Source organism: Dermacentor variabilis, chromosome 3, assembly GCF_050947875.1.
Source record: "Dermacentor variabilis isolate Ectoservices chromosome 3, ASM5094787v1, whole genome shotgun sequence".
Lineage (NCBI taxonomy): Eukaryota > Metazoa > Arthropoda > Arachnida > Ixodida > Ixodidae > Dermacentor > Dermacentor variabilis.
In genome coordinates this window covers 49,279,515-49,301,330 of record NC_134570.1, presented here as the reverse complement: position 1 = coordinate 49,301,330, position 21,816 = coordinate 49,279,515, and the positions used below count along the sequence as shown (strand labels likewise).

General features: G+C 45.7%; 2 protein-coding genes across 14 annotated transcripts in view; one reads left to right on the top strand and one right to left on the bottom strand.

Moving 5' to 3' along the window:
* The window catches only part of LOC142575553 (uncharacterized), a 28,159-nt gene extending 8,703 nt beyond the window's left edge, over window positions 1-19,456 (top strand). For 2 of the 12 annotated variants that reach the window (XM_075684980.1, XM_075684981.1), the window contains 6 exons: window positions 7,020-7,094; window positions 10,895-11,098; window positions 11,929-12,030; window positions 14,460-14,571; window positions 17,991-18,111; window positions 19,229-19,456. In XM_075684980.1, the coding sequence (XP_075541095.1) occupies window positions 11,013-11,098; window positions 11,929-12,030; window positions 14,460-14,571; window positions 17,991-18,111; window positions 19,229-19,392 (585 nt within the window). In that variant the 5' untranslated portion in view covers window positions 7,020-7,094; window positions 10,895-11,012 and the 3' untranslated portion in view covers window positions 19,393-19,456. Of the gene's footprint in view, window positions 1-7,019; window positions 7,095-10,483; window positions 11,099-11,928; window positions 12,031-14,459; window positions 14,572-16,662; window positions 17,031-17,990; window positions 18,112-19,228 lie in introns of those variants that run through there. The other 10 variants (XR_012826668.1, XM_075684982.1, XM_075684985.1 and 7 more) reach the window with 10 other exon arrangements.
* LOC142575567 (uncharacterized) overlaps window positions 1-21,816 on the bottom strand; it is a 365,001-nt gene that overhangs the window by 33,354 nt on the left and 309,831 nt on the right. The gene's annotated exons all lie outside the window — the stretch shown is intronic.

The window sequence follows — 21,816 nt, the reverse complement described above, 5'->3', positions numbered from 1 at the left end:
CCGACGTGCTGCGTACCTGGCTGCATAGGCCGCTATCGGAACGATGTCGACAGTTCGGCGCCCCACTTTTTTTCTGTGCTCCCAGCAATGCGACGCTTCGCTCGGCGTGAAACAGAGCGATTCCTCGTGCCGACCGGGAACTCACTGCTAAATCAACGGCCCGCGCTCGTGTCACTGCTCCCGCGTTCGTCGTCGTCTTCCACAGCGTAGAATTTCACTTCACTACTGTCGTCGTAATGGGGCGGCCGCGTTTACGGGGGTATGAGCCATTGCTTAAGGGAGTATGAGCCACTCATGGTCATACGTAACGGAAAGATTTAATTTTGAAGAATCGCAAGCGGCAAATCGCAGGCGAAGGCTGCTAACCACGCCGCCGAGCAAACTCGAGACATCGAACGCAAGCGACAACTGCGGACATACCGTCAGTGACGTCGTTCTCTCTCGCAGCCGATTGTGTGTGTAACCTCATAACTGAGAAATACTTTAATGAACCCTCGGGATTAACCCAGTGATAAACACAGGGGCCGCACGTTTCAGCTTCGCTGATTTAGCGTCTTCAAGGAATAAAATTCCGACTTTTTGTGTGTGTGTGTGGCTTGTGTGTACAAAGACCAACCTCATCTTTATTTTTGTAGTGCTTCTTTGGCGTGGTGAGAAGCTTCGGTGGGGATAAAGATCATCCTACAATCACGCACTCTGGCCAGATATTCAGGCTCGTGAGCCTAAACTGCGCGAAACGTTAAGACGACAGGAACAAACGACATTTAGAAACGCAGCTTCTGCGTTTCGCTGTATGCGTTCCTTCCTTTCGTGCAGTTTACCCTTCTTTCAGTATTAACGAACTGGCGCGATAAATCTTGTTGCTGTAGGTGGATACCGCTTTCTCGTGGTATCACTAATTCGGACAAGGGAGAACGCCAGCGAGCGTGAAACACGCGCAAACTGCCCGTCCGCACGAGCTCAAGGCTGTGATGGCTGTGACGAGGCGTCTGCAGTGGAGCCCGATGGAACAGCGTTGCCCTCTGGCGGCTGTCACAGAAGTGGCGACAGCGGCTGTAAGCGCGCGGGCGGGGAGTTTTACAACTGAAGCTAGTCTAGTAACGTTGCCCCTAACCACCTCGTACCTATTATAGTTCCAAAGTGCCTTGTGTTTCATTACAGCTGAGTTCCTTTTCACTTTTTCAATCATAATTTTTTCCTGTTCTTCCAAGTACTTTTTGCCCTCGTTTAGCCATATGCCCAAATACTTGTATTTTTCAACATGATCAATCTTAGTGCTTTGTATTTCCAATGGTTCCCCCCTTTCTTCATTGTATACTGTTATCCCAGACTTCTCTCTACTGAATTGCAGTCCCAATTTTTCTCCCTCCTCTCCACATATGCTCATTAGTTCCTGTAGCCCTACTCTGGTGTCAGCAAGCAGTACAATATCATCTGCATACATCAGTCCCTTGAGCTACCTTCTGCCCTTCCAGCATATAGCTTATGTCAGTTCCTATCGTACTCTGTTTTAGTCTCTTTTCCATTTGGCTCATGTAGATCATAAAAAGCAGAGGCGACAATGGACAGCCCTGCCTGAGACCTCTTCTTATTTTAGCTGGCTTTGTAGTTCCCCCTCCCATGTTATCTCTACCTCATTATCTGTATAAACTTGTTGTAGGAACTCAATCATCTTTCTATCTAGACCATATTCCCTCAACTGGCACCATAACTTTTCTCGGTTTACATTATCATAGGCTCCTCTAATGTCTAAAAAAGCTATCCATAGCGGTTTCTGCCTGGCTGTCGCTATCTCTATGCACTGTGTTATAACAAATAAATTATCATCTAGCCTTCTGTTCCTTCTAAATCCATTTTGCAGTTCTCCCAAGATCTCTTCACGTTCTGCCCATTCCTCCATTCTCTTCTTCACCATCTGCATTGCTACTCTGTATATGACTGATGTGATAGTTATTGGCCTGTAGGATTTAATGTTGGCCTTGCTTCCCTTACCTTTGTAAACTAATATCATTCTGCTTGATTTCCAGTCCTGTGGAACATCTCCCCCTACTACTATTTGTTCAATAAGTTGTCGTAATATTAATTTACTTTTCTGGCCTAATATGCTTATCAATTTCATAGGTATGCCATCAGGTCCTGTCGCTGTTCCCACGGGGACCTTGTGTTCAATTCTGTCCCATTCCTTACTTGTCATCCTTCTGTACTCCTCCTCTAATTAATTCCTGCTGTTGTCATTGTTCTCCATTTCGATAACCACTGGCTCTGCAAATGCTGCCTCTATTGTTAACCTAATATATTCCTGAGCTTCCTCTCCCTCTACCTTTGTTCCTTCTGGTGTGGTCAGTGAGTGCTGAACCACCTCTGTCTTCTTACTCTGTTGCCTTATGTGTTCCCAAAATTTCTTAGAGGCATTTCTGTCTTTTTTTCGTATCTCTAACATCCACTGTACCCCAACTTTTGCTATCTTGGTTTGAATTAATGCCAATGCTTCTCTTTTCATTGCAAGGTAATCCTCCCATATTGTCTCCACCTCTTCTGGTGTGGCTCACCTTTTCTTCGCTGCTCTGTGTTTTCTGCACGCATCTTTGCGTTGCTCTATGGCCTCCTTAACTTCTCGGTCCCACCAGCTTTTCGGTTTATATTTTCCCTGCTTACTTCCTATTTTCCTAATCTGTCCCTTCTCTAGCTCTCGTTTAAACATATCTATTAACTCGTCGTATGTCCATGCCCTTTGCGGTTGCTTGGATACCATGCTTTCAATGTTTATCGCCACTTCTTGTAGCTGTCTGTCATTCAATTTGCTCGTACCTTTTTTTTTCTTTAGTTTCTACCAGTGGTGCTGTCCTTCCAAAACTGATTTTGATTCGTTTGTGATCACTCCCCAGGCTTTTTGTACCTTCCTCATCAATTTCCATACATCCCAACCGTTCATACAGCTTGTGGGACATTAGGCAGTAGTCGATTGTCGAGTGGGTGTTACTTCTTTCCCATGTTATTTTCCCGCCGCATTTAATTTCAGTATTAACTATCACAAAATCATGAGCCTCACAAAAATCTACTAACATCTGCCCTGTTGCATCTGTTACCCCGTCAAAGTATTCCAAATGTGCATTCATGTCCCCTAGGATGATTATCTCCCTTTTCATAGCTAACTCCCTGATGTCCTTGGCCATACATTTGAAATGCTTTGCATTCTCCTCTTTCGACTCGTTCCCCGTTTTCAGATACACAACTCCCAGGATTGTCTCAACATTCCCTACGGTGCCCTTGAACCACATGTGCTCACTGCAGCTCTCCCCTACCCTTTCCCAGTCCTGTCCCTTCACTAGCGCCCCAAGGCCTCCTCCTCTGTGTTCTTTCCTTTTTCTGTTGCACCCAACCCAGGTGTATCCCGCAATGAATGGTGGCTCTTCCTCATCTCTTAAATGGGTTTCGGCAACTCCATATACCTGAAAATTTTCCGTTTGTAACTGTTCTTCTATTTCGTCCCACTTAATGCGATTGCTTCCCCCCTGCATGTTGATGAACCCCACATTTACTGCCTTCTTCTTCCTCTTCCTCCTCCGTGCTGCTGTCCTGCCCCCCCCCCTTCCCTGTCCATCTTTTACGTTTTGGCTTGCAGGGTCGCACTGCGCGCCTGCAAAAAAGCCTGAGCCCTACGACCCACCCTCGTTCCTACCTGCCATCCCGCTAGTGTAGTGTAGTGAATGCCATCCGGGCCAAAAGGGGGGAAGTTTTCCCCCCCAATCATTCTGTTCACCTCCACCACATCACACTTGAGGGCTCGCCCCAACTCCCTAATCACTACATTTGCCGCCACTACCTGTTCTTCAATGAAAGGGCCCTGTCCCCTGACCTCTGGGACAGTACACAGGGCAATGTGCACCGTCTCAGAGGTCGCCCTTAATTTCGCCACTCCCTCTTGAATCTGACTGCCCAGCATTCGCCCCCTATTCTGCAGGACGTCATTCACCCCAGTGTGCAAAATTACCAGGTTTCTTCCCTCTCTGTTTTCATTCAGTTTGCTTTGGGCTCTCTCCGCCACAGCTTCGAATCGAGCCCCCGGCATGCATTCGACCTTCACTCGTCTGTCATACTGCACTGTTCTGAGGAAAGCTGTTTGCATTCGCGATACGTTGGAGCTTCCAACGACCCAGACCTTTCTGTCTTCAAGCAAATCTTGCCTCCCTCCTGTCTCTGTCGGCTGGGTCTTCCCTGCCTCTTCGCCTTGTCTGCCTCCTGTCGTCTCATCCCTCTGTACCTGTGTCTCCCGCGGTCCCCACGTTAACGTGTCCGCCCCCAATTCTGCTCCACTGGGTGATCCTCGTGCTTCCTTTTCCTTCAGTTCCTGCTGTGCCTCCCTCTCAGCTTCTCTCGCTCTCATCTCTTTCAATTGTTTTTCCAATTGCTGCCCTTTCTCTCGCTCCTCACTCCATTTCCGTTCTACAGCCTCCATTTTTGAGGCCCACTCCCTCTCGACCCTTTCCTCAAACTCTGCGCGTTTCGTTTTTTCTTTCTGGAGTTCTTCCTTTGTCCTCGCCATTTCACTCTTTAGCTGCTTCTCCAAATTCTCAATCACCTTACTCAGCCTGCACACGAAGCCGTTCCCTTCCGTCTCCGCCATGGTTTTGAATGTCGTTTCATCCAAATAACACCATCGTTCACACCTCTCACACTGGACGAGGTCCCCACCTTCCTCCTTGGCTTTTCTAGCCGGCCGTCCCATGAATTCTCTTGTCCTACTGTTATTTAACAGCGTAAAAGCGAGGGAAAAAAATAACTATAAAAAAACCACAGGGAATTTCTATAAGAATAAAAAGAGCTAGTAAAATAACCAAACCAATAACCAGGGGAAAAAAGGGAAAGAAACACACTTTTAGCCCTAACTATTAAACCTTTAGTCCCAACTGTTATGTGTTGGCCACGACCTACTTTATCGCCCTACTTTGGCTAAGTGTTCTCCTGGCTTCGCAGTACTCCAATTCTCTGCAACCTGCGTTTCTATGCTGGCCCTATCTCCATTCAGATTTCCCGCCGCTGCAGTTAGAAATAAAAATAGAAATAGAACTTAGCTGTCGGCATCCGTCCGTCTCGGCTCCGTCCGCCCTTGACCATGCTGACCATGCTGCTGACCGTGCGACTGGGGTGCTATTCTCGACATGCATGGCGGCTGCACGGCCGCCATTATCCGCCATGTTTACTCTCTGATTGGCTGTCGAGAGGTCACATGTTTTGAAATTTGTGCCGGGAAGCGGAAGTATTACAAAATGCAATTTTGCGTTTTCATCAAGATGACGAAACGTGACGTGGAGCTGCAAATTTTATGGACTAATACATTTTTTTGGTCCTTGGCAGATATATTGTGATGTTAGCGCTTCAAAATGAATGTGAGCGGTAGCATGCACAACCAGTGCAATGCATGTGCAATTGCGCGAATATGTGGTGGCGATCCAAGATATGCGCCGTGCCAGCTTGCTGATTGGCTGAAGGAATATCTCGTGAGGAGCGTCACAGGAAAAGCTGTTTCGTAAACGATGCGTGACGTTGCGCTGGGCCGCCATTGCTGAGATTTTCCGCCATAATTTTTGCTGCGACGAGCCGCGCGAATTATGCTAATGAGCAGCCATATGCAATGGCAGCCGAGAGGAATGCGTATAACGCCACATTTTCCCCGTCGTTTGGCGCCACGAAAATCTTTTGTTCATTACGCGTGCTCATGGTATTTGCATCGCTCTCGGGTGGTGTTGGCATTTGTGTTTGGGGCCATCGTTTTTTAAAAGAACGCGTTTATACGAAATAATATTGGTTGAATATAGCAAATTTTCGGCAATGTTGTCCACTTTTCACTGCTGCATTTGTATTGTAATCAAGATTAATGCCTTTTCGCACAATCAAAAGTTATGACAACGGCCTCTTTCTAATTTATAAAAAGAAATGTACGCAAGGCGGCGCCGTGAAGTTTCCTCCCGCGGTGCGAGTAACCAGCGAAATGAACAAGAGGTGGCAGCGCCGGCGCTTGCGTCGCTCTAGTCGATATCTCTGGCGCGCGCAACGCTATCGGTGATATCCGGCGGTTTCTCAGCCAGCCGAGTCGGGCTGAGTCACTTGCGTTTCACGAGATTGCGATAACGTGACCTAGAACGTGCGCGCATCACCACTGGTAGGTCGCGTATGTTGTCTCAAGCAAGAAAACAAGCGCGTTGGCGCCAACATGCGATGACTCATTCCATTTTCCGGGGACACGCATCCTAGCTATTGAAGCAGACGACGGCTTGTACGCAGCAGACGACGGAAGCAAGAAGCGTTTTCGACGGAATAATCATACCCTTTGAGATAGCTGCTTTATTTTCACTGCGGATGAAAACTGTTTTGCTTTACTGATAACGCTACATTCAGTGCCTTCATTTCAGTTTCTTAGGCGAAACGTCAAGTTGGCGTCACGTTACGTAAGCAAAACTGGGCCACCAGCGCCATTTTGTTTGCGTCGCGCCTACGTCACGCACCGAAAAAAATGGCGGAATGTTCAGAATAGCGCCCCTGGGCCACATGCATGGGCCACAATGGACCCTTCTCTATCGTTTGTGTTGAGGCACGGTTTGCTAAAAATCAAGGTCCTGGAAAGCTTCTTCCGCCCATCCACGCTTCGGAAAGGAAGCTCAGCAGGGCGAAGTACGTGTACAATATAAAATAAAGTCTAAAGTGTTATTTCGGCGTGCTGCAACTCACAAGTACAGAGAGCATAAGGTTTTTCTATAGGCATATCGGCATAAAAATCTAAGCATTTCAAATTGGTTCATATTGAATATGTCCTGAACACAAGACTTAAGTATCTCCGATATTTTTATCTATTTTATCGTAATGTTTTGTCTCGCAATTATTTACAGAGAGTAAATCCTTTCATAGCCTTTTCCAGGGCAGCAAACAGAAAACGTTTTCGAAGGCAGCAAGCAGCGTGCGATCATGCATAACGAAAGTAAGCTTCCTACAGTGCCTACGCGGTGCATCTTTCTCTCTCGCAGGAGCTACAGCATCGCTCAGTACCTTCATTTGGACTTTTCGCAGACGCTTCGAGCAACAAGCGCGCACAAATAAATGTAAGTAAACGCGAAATTTTTTCGTTAGACAGGTGCGTTACTTCGCAATTACTCATCCAGAGCTCCTACAGCAACTTTATTGCTCACATTTGAAAAACGCAGTCGAGCAGGCTCAGCACATTGCGAAGCGTGCTTGTTGTATCGGCGCAGGACATACAAAATACCGAAACTAGAAATGAGCTCGCGATACGACGATGCTCTAGAACGGGATTTTCAATTCATAAACGAACCAAAATGTTTGGTTAAATTGACCTGCCAAATCTCTCCGTTCCACTTGTTGAGTCAAGCGAAGGCGGACGTCTGTTAAAAGGTGGAAATATCGATGGCACATAAGCAGGATGGTTCGCAACGTTGTCTTTTCTGTTACCAACGAAGTGGCGGCTGCAGATTCTTGAGTTTTCGCTTGGTTACCACGGTCCTCCGTCAGAGCTACGCAACACAATTACAGCAGAACAAAATTGTCGCACTTTCTCATGCGAGCCACTGTGTTGTGGGAAATGCAAGTAATTCGATTAACCAACAGTTTGAACGGCCCGTATCCAGCGCTCTCGTCTTTCCCTTTCATGCGATCGCGATGGAAATCTGTAAAACTTAACGTTATTATTGAGTCCTTCACGTTCATCGCAGTTTACAACACAACAGTTGCGTCGATTGCGGCGTTTCTTCGTAGAGCGCGGAGCTGTCGCGGTTGCCGTCGTTTCCGCCATCGGTCTGAAGAGTGAGCCAGCAAGCGCTTTATGGCAGTTCGGCGGCGCGTCCGACTTGCGTAGAAATTCATAGCTCTTTGTCTGGGTGTTAAATGCGCAATACACTTGCAACAGGGACCACAATCCAGTTAAATCGTTGTTTCGCAGTCGCTAGCTGCACGGGCAACTTCGCAAGAGAGTCGGGCTTCGCACTACTCAATTACTGCCTCGTCGCACCGGAAGGTGGCGCTACCCGTCTTGCAAAACTCCAGAGTCTGACGTCCATAGTCGAGTGAAAGACTCGCCGAAGGCGTCTCTTTTCAGCGTCCCACAAGACGAAGAAAGGAGGCATCAGTGGGAAAGAAACTTACACCGTGAAGACAAGAAGCTTGACCAAACATGTGCAGTGTGCGAATTGCGAAATGCTTGAAAACCTGTTTACAGAATGTTTTAGTAAGCAAGAACTGCATGCCTACAGTATTATGGATATACACACCCTCGTGAGGGCAAGGTGCATGAGCAACATTGGTTGCAATGAGCACGCAGCTGAAGTTACAAGAAAAGTTATCAGCTTCAATTTAACTACACCGCTTCCTTTTTTCGGAAAAGGCATCAACTCAGAGCAACGAAGCAGAAGGGAAACAGATATATAAGCATCGGAAAATAAGTAAAGCTGTGCAGTACATGTTTAAAACATTTGCTCCATTAAAAAAAATTCTAGTAATGTTATGTTTGTTTTGAATGAAGAGGGGGCAGGGAGATCTAAAAAAAGAAAAATAAAATTATATATCAACGTGAATGAAGCCCATATGTCGCGGTGGTGCACCATATGAAAAAGGGCATGAAAGGACCAACACCGTACTTGAACTCTTGAGGAGTCTGGTTCGCTATGACCTTAATGGGAATTTTGTATATATATACATATATATATATATATATATATATATATATATATAGTTTTAATTTCGCCTTACTCTATATACTTAGGCATGCTCTTAGAAAATAAATTGTTTGCTTTATTTTGTAAACATTGTTATTGTTGGGAAAAGAAATATTTCCTGCATGCACTAACAGTGAGATTTGTAATATATTTGGTATCTGTGCCGTCCTTTGAGTATTCTTCGGTGGGGCTGATTTTCCTTATTTTTCACTCCTGCAACAATATTGTACACCGTTTTTGTTTCAATGCTGTTCCTAATAAAATGTACGAAATTGCAAGTGCACTCGAAAATAAAAGCACTTTTATGCGCTCAGAGAACAATTAATGTCGCCTGCTCGTTGAAATCATTGCTGGAATTATTGTGTGCAATTAGAAATAAGCTTCTTTAATACTTTACAGAAAATAATTTTGCATAAATATATGCGCCGTATATTTCTTTCCGGCGATGTGTACCCACACGTCGCATTTATGGCGCAAGAAAACTGTCCGCAACTTGACCAAGTCAGCTTGGGCAACGGTCCACTGCTGAAAGAGCGGCGCACGCTCGATGCTGGCCTTAGCGGACCGTAGTGGACGACTACACGGCGATTACTGGTACTAGATGTAGATAAAACGAATCATCGCGCTAACATTCACAGTAACTGCTACAAACTACCGCAAGCTGCCCACTTTGGTGGCGAACCAGCACCCAAATTTATGTACTCGCGAGGTCATCGATAACGCCTCCCGAGCCGTCGCAGTCACAATGGTAAATTTTTTTTTAATATTGAGAATTGACGCCTTTCCGGTAATACAGATAGCAAGAACTTAAGCTATGCGGTGAAATAACCTGCAGAACCCGCACAGCGTAGGCGCAGGACTGCAACACGTTTCAGGTTTTGCGCTACAAACATCTCTCGGAGGCGACATCAAGGGCCTCAAAAGGAGCCGTCATCTGAGCCCACTACCCCTATTCTAGCAAACTGTAGTCAAATGCAGCGAATGCAACGACGCCGTTTCCGAAGCGCACAGAGTTGCCAGATCACACGCGCGCAGATATGGTGGCTAGAAAGCATAGCGCAGGCTCCCAGCTCCCGACAGTACCGGAAAGTTGCTGTATAACCCGCGCGCGTTCGAATCGCTTCCTTGTTGTGGGCCCTGTTCTCCGACGGTACGAAGCGCTTTCTTTCGCTGCACACGCTGTGGCTGGTCCGCTCGGGACGAGGCTTTCGCTGGATCTGAAACTGAAACGCGTCGCATAACACCCAGGGCGCGATATTTCGCTGCGCGCTTTCGCTGCAGCGGTAGAAATGGGTTGCATCGCCTTGCCTTGCACAGGCAGTCTTCTGGGGCTTGCGCTGCTCGTAATTATACACTTTTCTGAAACAGAGACGCGCGTCGCATAACACTCGGGGCGCTTTAATTCGCTGCGCGCGATCGCTGCAACGGGGCAAAGTGTTTGCTGTGCCTTTATCTGCGTAAAGAATTTTTCTGAAACGCGACGCAAAACCCCCGGGGCTTTTTTTTCTGGTTACGCGCGCGGTTTCCACCGCAAGTGCGTCGCGCGCCGGCGCGGATCTATCGCTACGTACCTGCAAGTTTACCTGCATGCTTTTGCTTCTTGTCTGTCACCACGCGAGGGCTACAGCTTAAGCGTCTTTAGAACTTTCAGTCGTCACAGCTGCGTAATGATTGTATTGCGAGCAGCGTAAGCCCCAGAAGACTGCCTGTGCAATGCAAGGCGATGCAACCCTTTTCTACCGTTGTAGCGAGAGCGCGCAGCGATATGTCGCGCCCCGAGTGTTATGCGACGCGTCTGTTTCAGATCGTTCTCGATCACTTGTGCATCATTAATCGAGCTCAGCTTGACCCTTGGCCCACTACTCAATCAGGCTTGAAGCTTTCAATGTCTGCTAATCAATAGAACAGCACCAGATCTCGCTTTGTGTCATGAGGAGGCACACATTTGCTTAGATCTGTGCAGATGCATGTCTTTCTTCTGCATTGAAGTTCCCAATACTTTCTAGTCTTAGGTGAAAGTGTACAGCTCAGCACAATGCATGCACGGTATACATAAGGCTGTATTGTCAGCAAGAAGCAGCTACTGTCGTTCTTGCAAACCCTACCGTATTTCCTAACCATTCCTTGATCAAAAGTGTATAAAATGAATCTGTACTTGTTCTATTGTTTCACAGATAGACATCGGTGATGGCGTATATGTTGAAAAGGGACTGCTGAAGAAGCTGCGCCTGGATCCTAACAATTCAGGCTTGCAGTTTGCGGTTTCGCTCGTTAAAGCTCTTCTTACAAAAGATGTTGAAGGCAGGTCCTTCTTTGGGCGGCCGTCAAATGCCTTCCACAGAAGGATCCGCTGGATTCCAAGGTCAACGCCATACTCAGTACCTATGTGACAAAGAAGCATCTTAATATTCTTTGTGCAGTTTTCAACAAAACTCTTTTCATGGCAATTTCAGTGCTATCTAAGGGCAGTGCTTTCTTTCCTGCTAACATAGCTATTAACTTCATTATAACAGCATCTTATCATACAAGCTTTGCCAACATAACTAGAAAATTGTCAGTACTGTTGGCATATGTATTTTTTGTGACAGAGGCCCCGGTCATATGGATGCAATGATAATACAATATCCTGTTTTGTGGAAAGATAACATGTTTAGTAACAATGTCACTTTTACAATGTGTCCCTGCACAGCAAAGGTATTTTATAATCTATCTGTAGAACATCCCTTATGCCTGTTCAACTGTTTATATGTTGCTTGTATCATTCCTTGGTTAAGTGCCACACTTAAGTCAACTCGTCGATGTAACTGTGCCCAAGCAAAGCTGCGACACAGTTTTGAGTGGTACCTTGCCTTTCCTAAGATAATTCACACATTAAACTTCCATGTACGGGTCACGATATGAATATAGAAATTCATTAAACTGAAGTTGATTTACAGCTTTTGTTTGTAGATGACAATCGGTATGATAGAGCTTATGTATCATGCATCTGTTGGTGTTGCGCACATCCATCACAGTCCCATCTCTAATGCACTAATTCAGCCATTTCATGCAGTTTAGAAGGACTTCGCACAAAACAGGTGGAGATGTTTAGAGCTCACAGGGTTGAAAACTTGTGTCTTGTGCACGTTCTTTTTTAGAGACAGATGCATGGTGTGTTGCAATGTCACAGTAGCCAAACCAATATATTGCCTTTTTCTCTCTTTTATAGACTCCACAATGCAACATTTCGGTGTACTTCCAGGGCAGCTGAACAACTCGTTATCCTCATTACTAGCTCGGGGATATTAAATGGATGTATTCAAGCACACATGTAAACCTGTTTTCTTCTGTTGCATGCCGCACCTAGCCACTTGGCAACGCGTGACACCTGCCTTAGTTTAGTGCCTGCTTCTATGAGGGAAACAAATTCCTGTACGTAGTCACTATATACCTTACAATGGCCAGCATTCTAAAGTTTCTTGACAAATGTCCAGCTAATCTGTGCTGCATCAATATGGACATAAAGTAACTTTCATTAAAGCTTGCGTGCTATTCACTAATTACTGCAATCATTTGAATGGTATATCTTTTTTTAAACGGCAACAAATGTGTGTTACTCTGAACATCATTATAGTGCTCAGTGAAGTCCGACAAGGAGTTCTTGGACAGTTGCAAACAGATTTTTAGGAAGTACATAAAAATTTTATTTAGGGGATAATAAACAGTTTGTAAATGCCTGCTAATAGTTCACAGGATGTTACTAGCAAGTTGTTAGGATGTATAAAAGTGGTTAATAAATAGTTGCGTTACAGTTTTTAGGAACTACATAATTTTATTCAGAGATAATAAAACGTTATTTTGGCAATGTATAATTGCAAAAGAAATTATCTCTTGAATAAAATTTTTATGTACTTCCTAAATACTGTGAAGCGACTATTTATTACCCACTCTTCTACATCCTAACAACTCGCTAGTAACATCCTGTCAACTATCTGTGGCACATAGTCGACAGGATGTTACTAGCAAGTTGTTAGGATGTATAAAGGTGGTTAATGAATAGTCGCTTCACAGTTGACACATTGTACCAACATGAAATATTAAGCAGTCAGTAAAAATTCAATCGACATTTTATATATATATATATATATATGTTCAACTCAATATTGGTGGCCAATAGTCGGTAGGAGGTTACTAGGAAGTTGTTACGGTGTCTAAAGACAGTTTATTGAATGTCGATAGGTTCTAGTAACATTTGTCTAAACACGATTTATTTATGGCTACTAAAAAGTTTTGCAACGGAAGCCAGAGAGGAGGAAAGAACGGTCTATACCAACTTTCCCATGCATGCCACTATTAAGGCCATTAAATACCACAGCGCAGCAGCACCAGATTTCCCTCTAGGCAATACGGTGAGAAACTATATGGCCGCACTGCGCTGAGCCAGGGGATTCGTCACGGCACCCCGCGGCAGCCACAGTATTCCAGCGATACGTATAGCAAACCCCTGCGACATGCAATTTGCAACTGTAGCGCGCGTTGCGCAGCGTCTGCTTTGTGCACGACAAGGGTTGAGCGCGTGCTCGGGCTAAGACGCTCCAATATGTGGTGCGGACCAGCTTTATCCTTCTCAAACTTGACTTACACATCCAACCAGCGAAATTTTTGAAGTGGCTAACGCGTCTAGCCAGGAGCGGCTAGTAGTGAACGCATGCTGGCAAGCGCGCTTAAAGTCTGACCTTAAGTTTCGCTTAGTTCGAGTCTAGTTTAGCATTCAAAAGTAGTCGAAATTAGCGAGACCCAACGGCTACGACATGGATAAGCTGGGTGGCCAAACGTTAATCCCTACGCAGGTGGCCACGGCTGAGCGTGAGCAGACGAGAGTCTGCTTCTTCCAGAAGTACGTAATTATCATCAAAATTTAAAAACACAGCTTCGCTTACTTCAGCCTGCTTATTGAATTTTGTCAAGAAATATGCACATTAACAGTAGGAAGAAGCGCACTGATCCAAACACTCTTGTTGGTTGACGTTAGCTATTGGCCAATAGCAGCAGCGTGTAGGAATCCATTATATTACGAAATAAAGCGTCCAGAGGAGAGTGAGAATCAGGATCCCGTTGAAAATGTGGCGTCTTTTGTGGGCCGGCCCCGGAGATAGTGCACAGCCGTGCCAATAAAGTTTTTGTTGTTATTGTTTTGCAAATTTAATATTTAAGTATGAGAAGTTGCAAGGTAAAATATGCAGATCCAATGCCCTGTGGGAATCGATGTAAGTGAAGCTTTGTCTGCTATTTGCGCTAATTGGTTGTGATATATTGACCGCATATGACAGTCGTGATGTGTAATGTTACCCTAGCTGCTCTGCTCGACGCTTTCTGCGAGCCTTTGTCTCCTCGGCACTAAGTGCACGCTTGGGCGCCATTCGGGATTCTAGCGTTGTAGGTCGCAGAACTGCCACCCCCTCTCTCTATTTCCTTGCTAACATTCTCCCCGCCTGCTCCCTTTGCTGTCCTTGCTGTTGCAGTGAGCAAGGAGACAAGCGCAGCAGCTCCCGCACTCCATTTGTGGGGGGTTGCGCCTAGTTACGGCGTCCAGAGGGCACTGTGCACAGGCAATACAGCGTAAATTTCACAAAAGCTTTTTAGGTCATCTTTGTGCCACACTCCTGTCATGTACGCTAAAGGCTCAGTGTTGCGAAAAATCTGCTGTCGACACCGCGGGCATCGCTAGGCGAATAATCAGTCTGAACCACAACCACGCAGGATTTCGGGAAAGATGACTAGACAGGGCGAGCAATTCCCCATGGATCTCCAGAGAGTCGTCATGCCGACTTCGGAAAGCATCGACAAATTAAATGACACTTTTCATGGTGCAGTAAGTGATTGCTTTCAGTTAATTCAAATACACTTCCTTGGTTTTTGTCACAAGCTGTTAGTGCATATATCAATTCTATCAATTTTAGGTAAAGTTTACGAATTCAGAGGCACGTAAGCGGGCCCTGAACCACTTACATGTTTATCGAAGTGGAGAAAAGCATTCGAAGTTAAAATAGGCTATTTGATAAACACTTTGTCACGAAAAGTACTCCGATGCATTCACCAGAAGCGGAGGCCTTTCACTGCCAAAATTACGACAGAGCGAGGCGTGCTCACAAGGCACCGCCGTCTATATGTCACAGTGGCGTGCAGTTCACATTTGAATTTGGATGTTAATGTAGACGCCACTGCCCCCGATTTTGGTGCCTGCGATGCGCCAAACGTAAGCCAAATGCGGCCGTCATGAGCGAGCAGCACAGCGCTGAGCCACTGGACTTGTCGGGGCACCCCGCCGTATCTGCGCTACGTAGCAGACCGCAGCTACATGCAGATGTAGTGCATATTGCGAAGCGTTTGCTTTGTGCCCGACAGGGCCAGTGTGCATTCTCGTGCTCATACGATTCACTCAGACCATGCTGCGTGGTGCGGACCGGCTTTGTCCTCCGCCTGCATGAATGGTGAATAGTAGCCACATACAACAATTGCATTGTAACACGAAAGTCTTTTATGCCGGGGTACTTCCTGTAACGGATGCCACATTTATTACCCGTGCTCTACAAAGGTCATCGCATATTTTTCATTCTAAAGTAGTCCGGTAATACTTTGCCCGCACTAAAATCTTTCAGAAATCAGTTTTTCCACTTGCGAGAAAAGAATGGAATCATTTACTACAATGTATTGTTGAATGCATATTTCATGTTTCATTTGAAAATATGTTGAAAAAGCATCTTTTTAATCCCTCTCCTGCTTGGGCAGCATTGCTGCCTGCAATATTGTGTAAATAAATAAATAATCCATGGATGTAACATTGGCGCTAAGGAGTAAAACAGCTGGCTTGTTGCAGCACTGTGGAAGCTGCACAATTTCTTAGTTTATAGGAACGCCGAATGCCCATCGAGGTGTGCTCATCCGCGCCACCTCGTCTGCATAGCGTCTGTTTACAGTATGATAAATGGAAATGTATGCAAAAATAATAAGCGCGGAATATGAGGTTGAAAAGACCTGCTTGTTTTGATGATAAAGTGAACATAAAATGAAATTTATTTGAGAAGCGAGTTAAGCATGCATATCTAATATGTAGCTTGTCTAAAATGACACCCAATATCGTAACGCTATCAGATATTGGTAATACATGATTACTTAATGATACACCTATGGGAGGTGGAATAGTTGATTGAAGGTTATGAACTAAAACAAAACGTGCTTTTGTAGGACTTATTCATAGACGATTTGGTGGTTTAGTGAGCACCACCTGTTGATGTTGCCAAGTTCAGCGTTCAGCTGATCTTGCAATACTGTCAGTTACTAGAGAGATGAATAAATGGTTGTGTCATCGGCATACAAGAGGAACTTTTGACTGGTAAGCTCGTAAGGTAGATTGTTTATGAACAACAGAGACAGTAAGGGACCTAATAATAAAACCTTCAGGAACACCAAAGTTGATAAAGTTAGCCGATGAAAGGTGGCCGTTTCCATGTATAACTTGAGACCGATTAGTTATGTAGCTATGAAGTTTTAAGGGAGGACCACTGATGCCGTAGGTCACCGTAGTTCATACAAAAGAATAGAATCGTTCAGAGTACCAAATGCTGTAGTTCGGTCACTGAATGCTGCTCCCACAATTAACCCGGTATCTATAGACCTGATTTTTCATGGCCTCGTAGCGCAAGTGTCAGCGTAACCGAGCACAACGGCGAAGGATCTAAGAGCGACACGGAGTGCATCGGAAAACAGTGAAGAGATCGCGAGGAAGAAAGCAGGGGAGGGGAGGGTGCGGCGAAAGCGTGAGAAGAAAAGCATAGTGCCCTGTATGACGCGGGCTTTGTGGCAGTGATGGCTGCGAGATGGCGCCAGAGTAGAATGCGTCGTCAGTATGGAGGGAGTGCTGCATGAACGAACGTCAATCTGCGGCGGCCGCTGTGAATCCCGCCCACGCATCACGATTAGCGAGACCGTCTCGCTACGCTTCGCACTGTTTGCGAAGAGCTGCACGAGACAGATTGTCCACGCCAGCCAATATGTCGTGAAATGCAACCACGTAACCGCAGATGAATTTTTTAACCTTCGGCTCGCATGAAAGAGTGTATTTTTCAAAAAATCTGGTGGGGCTCGCATGTGCGAGTAAGAGCAGGTGCGAGAGAGTAAACTATTGCTCCTTGAATATGAATCTGCCTAAGTGGCCTAGGCACTACAAAGGAGTTTCTCAGCACGTGTTGCATGCATTTGTCCCTTGGCGTGGCGGCAGAAGTCGTGGAGCGTGGTACTGCTGAAGTTGGCATCGCAAGTTGGCGGCTGGACGTAACTATATTTGTTCAGCTTTGTTTTTTGGTAATGGTAACGTGCCATTATTTCGCATTATTGGCAGCTCCTCCAGGACACCAAAGCGGCAACGGGGACACCAAAGCTAGAAACCGGACTGGACCTTGGGTTGGGGTTCGCCGAGGCCTGCGCGGCCCCAACACATGGGCCGCCCTGCTTCTTTCTAGCTTCGATGCCTCCCACTGCCCCTTGGGTGCCCTGGAGCTCCTGCGCCACCTGCTTTACTATAATCTGAGGTGCTCTCCTGAGGCCTCCATTAGCTGGTTACATGTGCCCTCCTGGAGCAGTGCTTGTAAAAAATGTAATATATCGTTGCGACAAAAAAAAAAAGCTACTCGTGACTTATACAACATCAGTAAGAACATTGCCCGTTCAGACACGGTGATCACCAAACGGGGCACCCAAGCCCACTGCCACACCGCACGGGCAGCCAGTGGCGGAGCATAAGCAAACTCGACTGCACTTCGTAATGCCGGCATGTCTAGGGGACAATTCTACAACACGTGCCAAGAAACCTCCTCCGTAGTGCCCAGGCAAAGTCACATATTCAAGGAGCAAAGGCCCCCAGATAGAATTTCTCTCTCGCAACTGCTCTTGCTCGCGGCTGCACAGAAATGTCAAGCGCCACAAGAAATGCGCCACCCCACTGTACCTACTAACAACTGTAATGCCATCGGGTTGTAGGTGCCCTGGGAGTAGCGACAGACACACGCTACTCTGCACCTCTTCATGGTTCTTTTCATTGGTCGTACAATGCTTTGGAAGCGTCAGTTTCCGCGATGGTGAAATTTAGTTCAGAAATGAAATAGCCACAATTTTTGATATTTCATTATATTCTTTAATATGCTCACGTACGTTATATATTGCTAAGATGTGCATTTACTCATGACATCTTGTTGTAAGACAGCAGAAAGAGTGAAAGAAATATTGCTTCTGCAGGTGGTAGTTGAGAAGTTGCATGAGGACGAGATCACAGTCCAGGTGGATGACTACGCTGCTGCGGAAAACTTGGTAAAGGCTTACTCGACAGTTGGACATGCCCATCACAGCATTATGAGTGGTAAGTGATTCCCCGTACCTCAATATCTATGATTCCAAAGAATTCCCTATATATGATACGATTCCATAGAAGAGTTTGACATTCTGCACACAGAGACACTCGTGACCAACTGCGCCTACATAGAAGTGAGCGGAGCTCATAATGTGGGTCATCCAGTGCCTGCATGGTCTTGGGTGCATCGCACTGCAGTGGTGCTCTAGATGATGAATGCTCCAGAGCCCTTGCATACGTATTTTACTACTGCTGAGGCTCTAATTATTTCACATGCTTGAAACTTCTACACCTGGTGCATAACTTGCCCCTAATTTTAATCAACCGTAAGCAATGCTTCATGTTTACTCCACCGAAGATACAGGGGAAGCATTCTACAAAACTTCTTAATATCCAAACAAATCAGGACCCAACAATTACTGGCAACGCTCCTAATTACACCATAAATGTTAACTGTGCCACGGCTTGCACTTTGTATTGCATTTTCATTGCCATACAACTCGCTAGCGACATTAGGAACTAAGCTGATGATGGCCGTGCGACACTTTCGAAGACTTCCTCTTATTTTTATTCTTAGGCATAATTGCACACTGTAACTAACTGCAATTTTTTAACCTTGTATAAAGGGGCATTTTACCATTTTTTAAGGCCGTGCTGCTTGCTCATTCACACTTGTGGCTGAGCATGGGCTATAGTTATTATTGTACGTAATTATTATAAATTCGCAAGCAGATCTTCACTTCACACAGCAACAGTAGGAAGACGTGCAGGACACCCTTCATGATTAATGTCAGCTATTGGGTCTGTGTTTTCTCTGCAAGCCCAAGAGGTGGTTCACGGACCCTTTAACCGAGTCTCCTTAGACCGAAAAAAGAGTGTCCCGACTATTGATCCATTTCCTTCTAGGATAAGTTGTAGGCAACCCTAATGATAAAAATATGATAAAAACTACGTACAGCCTGAAGCACAAGGATTCTGAGACTACATACACTGCGCTGTGTATGTCATCTCTTACAGTCCTTGTCTTTTGGGCTGTACCTCGTCATTTATAGTGGATTACCAACTACCCCAAGCAACAACCCTAGAATAATAACACTCGGCTAAAAATAAAATCTTGTATTTCCAGCTATGAAGGGCAACAAGCTTGGCCTGAAATTTGAGAAGAAAGCCATACCAGTGACCAGCAAAGAGGAAGAACAGAAGTATGGGACTCTGGTGACGGTCACCTCTGTGGGGTTGGACATGACATTTGTGCGCAAGCTCACCAATTTCATTATATCATCTCTGTAAATATCAAACACCATCACTCATATGTACACCATCACTCATATGTAAATAAACCATAATCATTTCACCATAGGCTCCAACTATGGGGGCTGTGCAGCAGCGCCTCCCCGAGTGATGCCAAAGTCAACTCCCCTAACCTAATGTGTTGAATGAGCTCCGCACTGTTTGCATTTTGTGAACGCTGTCCTCGCTTTTTTTGTTCGGCCTACATTCGAGGTTATATATTTTTTTGTTGGCTTCAGACTTTAGGGGGTCAGCTTAGAATCGGGGTCGGCCTAGATTCGAGTAAATACGGTAAAAGAAAATCCGTCCAAGCGGACAATTCTATGAGGTCACATGAAACGTGCACACGGAGGGCGAAATAGATGGGACACAGCTATATATATATATATATATATATATATATATATATATATATATATATAATGTCACAGAACATCAAGAAGTGAGAAGGAAGATGCATAAACCAATCAGCCCAGCAAGTTCAACTGGAGGTGGCTAACGCAACAAGACAAAGAGAAACAACTTAATTTACAACCGTCGGGTTCGGATAGAGTTACAAACAGGGCATCGAGGAACTTGACAAAGTCGGTGGAGTGCCTGATGGGCGTCATTGACCAGATGTGGAAACAATGAAGAGCACCGGAGATGTGGAAAAGGGCTACCACCATACTCATCCCCAAGCTGGGCAAACTTCCAGTCTCGACAACCTCTGACCGACAACCTCTGGCCAAACCTCAACGAATCGGCACACAGAGCTGCGCGAGGAGTCGTCGACTCTGTCACTACCGTGTGGCACGGCGCTGAGCTTATGGACAATTGGGACCCTCCCTCTTCATATAACGAACTTGCCAAAGATTTTTGCATGGCACAAGATAACCTCTGCCACATAGGAAACTATGCAGACCATAGGCTCCAATGCTCTGGTTACTCGAGGTGGGGGCATACCCTAACGTTGCATTGTTATACAGAATCTATCCCGAGATACGATCAACCAATATTTGCGAGCTATGCTCAGACGTAGCTAACTTAGAACATATGCTCTGGCAGTGCGAAGAGTTATGCGACGGGGGCGGCTTTGGTCGTCCGAATGGAAAGATGCCCTAAGGAGCCCTGATATTGAAGCACAGCTATGGGCTGACCATTTGGCCCACGACTCACCAGAGGCGCTCGGCCTTTCTGTACCGACGCGGGAGCAACCCGCTAGGCGCTGATGCACGTTCTCAAGGACCAGAATAAATGCCAGCAACATTTCTTTCTCTGATAAGGAGACTAACGGGCAACTTACATAATTTATTTTCTCAATCTCGGCAGCTTATTCACTTTCTCTGTTGAGCTGGTCATTGTTTGTGGCCAGCAAATGAGTGCGGTCAAACGGGGGTTGCATACGCAGCGTGCGCAATGCGCGACAACGTGGCGTGATAAGGCTAGTTTCTCAATGATATGCCAGTGCTCACGTAATCGCTCGCTGATGCAACTGCACCGCCGTCCTTCTGAGCTACTGTGTAAATAATGCCGCACAAACTAGCCCACCATGCAATCTGTCCCTTTTGGAAGCCACCAATAGTGGTTGTCCAGACAGTTGAGGATTTATAGCAGTTTTTGGCGTTGGATAAATCTTCTAGAGCAGTTTATGAGAAGCCACACCTGCATTTTGGCGCAGTTTTGGAGGGGGAAAATATGCCTTTTTGGAACACTTGGAGTATTATAGCAATAATCTGTAGCCGATTGGCGAAGTTTGTTATTACTGTGCAATCGCGTCAGTGCTGCTCAAAAGTGAAGCACGACACAATCAGTTGATAGTTGCGCCTCTTCCTATCGTCTTACTTGTGTCCGTTGTTTTGCGCTAAACAAATTATGGATTATCACCAATTAGCCCACCAACGCATTGTGCTGTGGCAGATAGCTGAATTCCACTTTATGAGCCGGTCTACTCGAAGCGGTGAACACTACTTGCAAAAAAAATTTAAATGCAAAATTGGCTAATTAGGAAGAATTATATAATTACCTTTTGGGCTAATTATCGTATGACGCACATTGCAATTTACAAATTCTAGCCGTGGAGTTCGCAAGGTGGATCCACTAGTAGTATAAATTCCCGAACTTTGCGGAGAAATGCATGAGAGCAGGTGACGGCACCATTCTGTGCTAACAAGGACGGTTCCGAGAGGCTGCCCGTGCTCATTGTTGGAAAGTTTGCAAAGCCACGGTGCGTTAAGAACTTGAAGACGCTGTCATGCAGCTACAACTTCAACAAAAGGGCGTCGGTGACATCTTCACTATTCAGCAATTTTTTTGCAGCAGCTGGATAACAAAATGGGGGCTAAGGTAAGGAAAATGCTGCTTTTCGTGGACAACGCACCATGCCAACTACCCGACACGTCCAGCCTGACGAACATAAAGACTGTTCTTTTTTCCATCCAACTG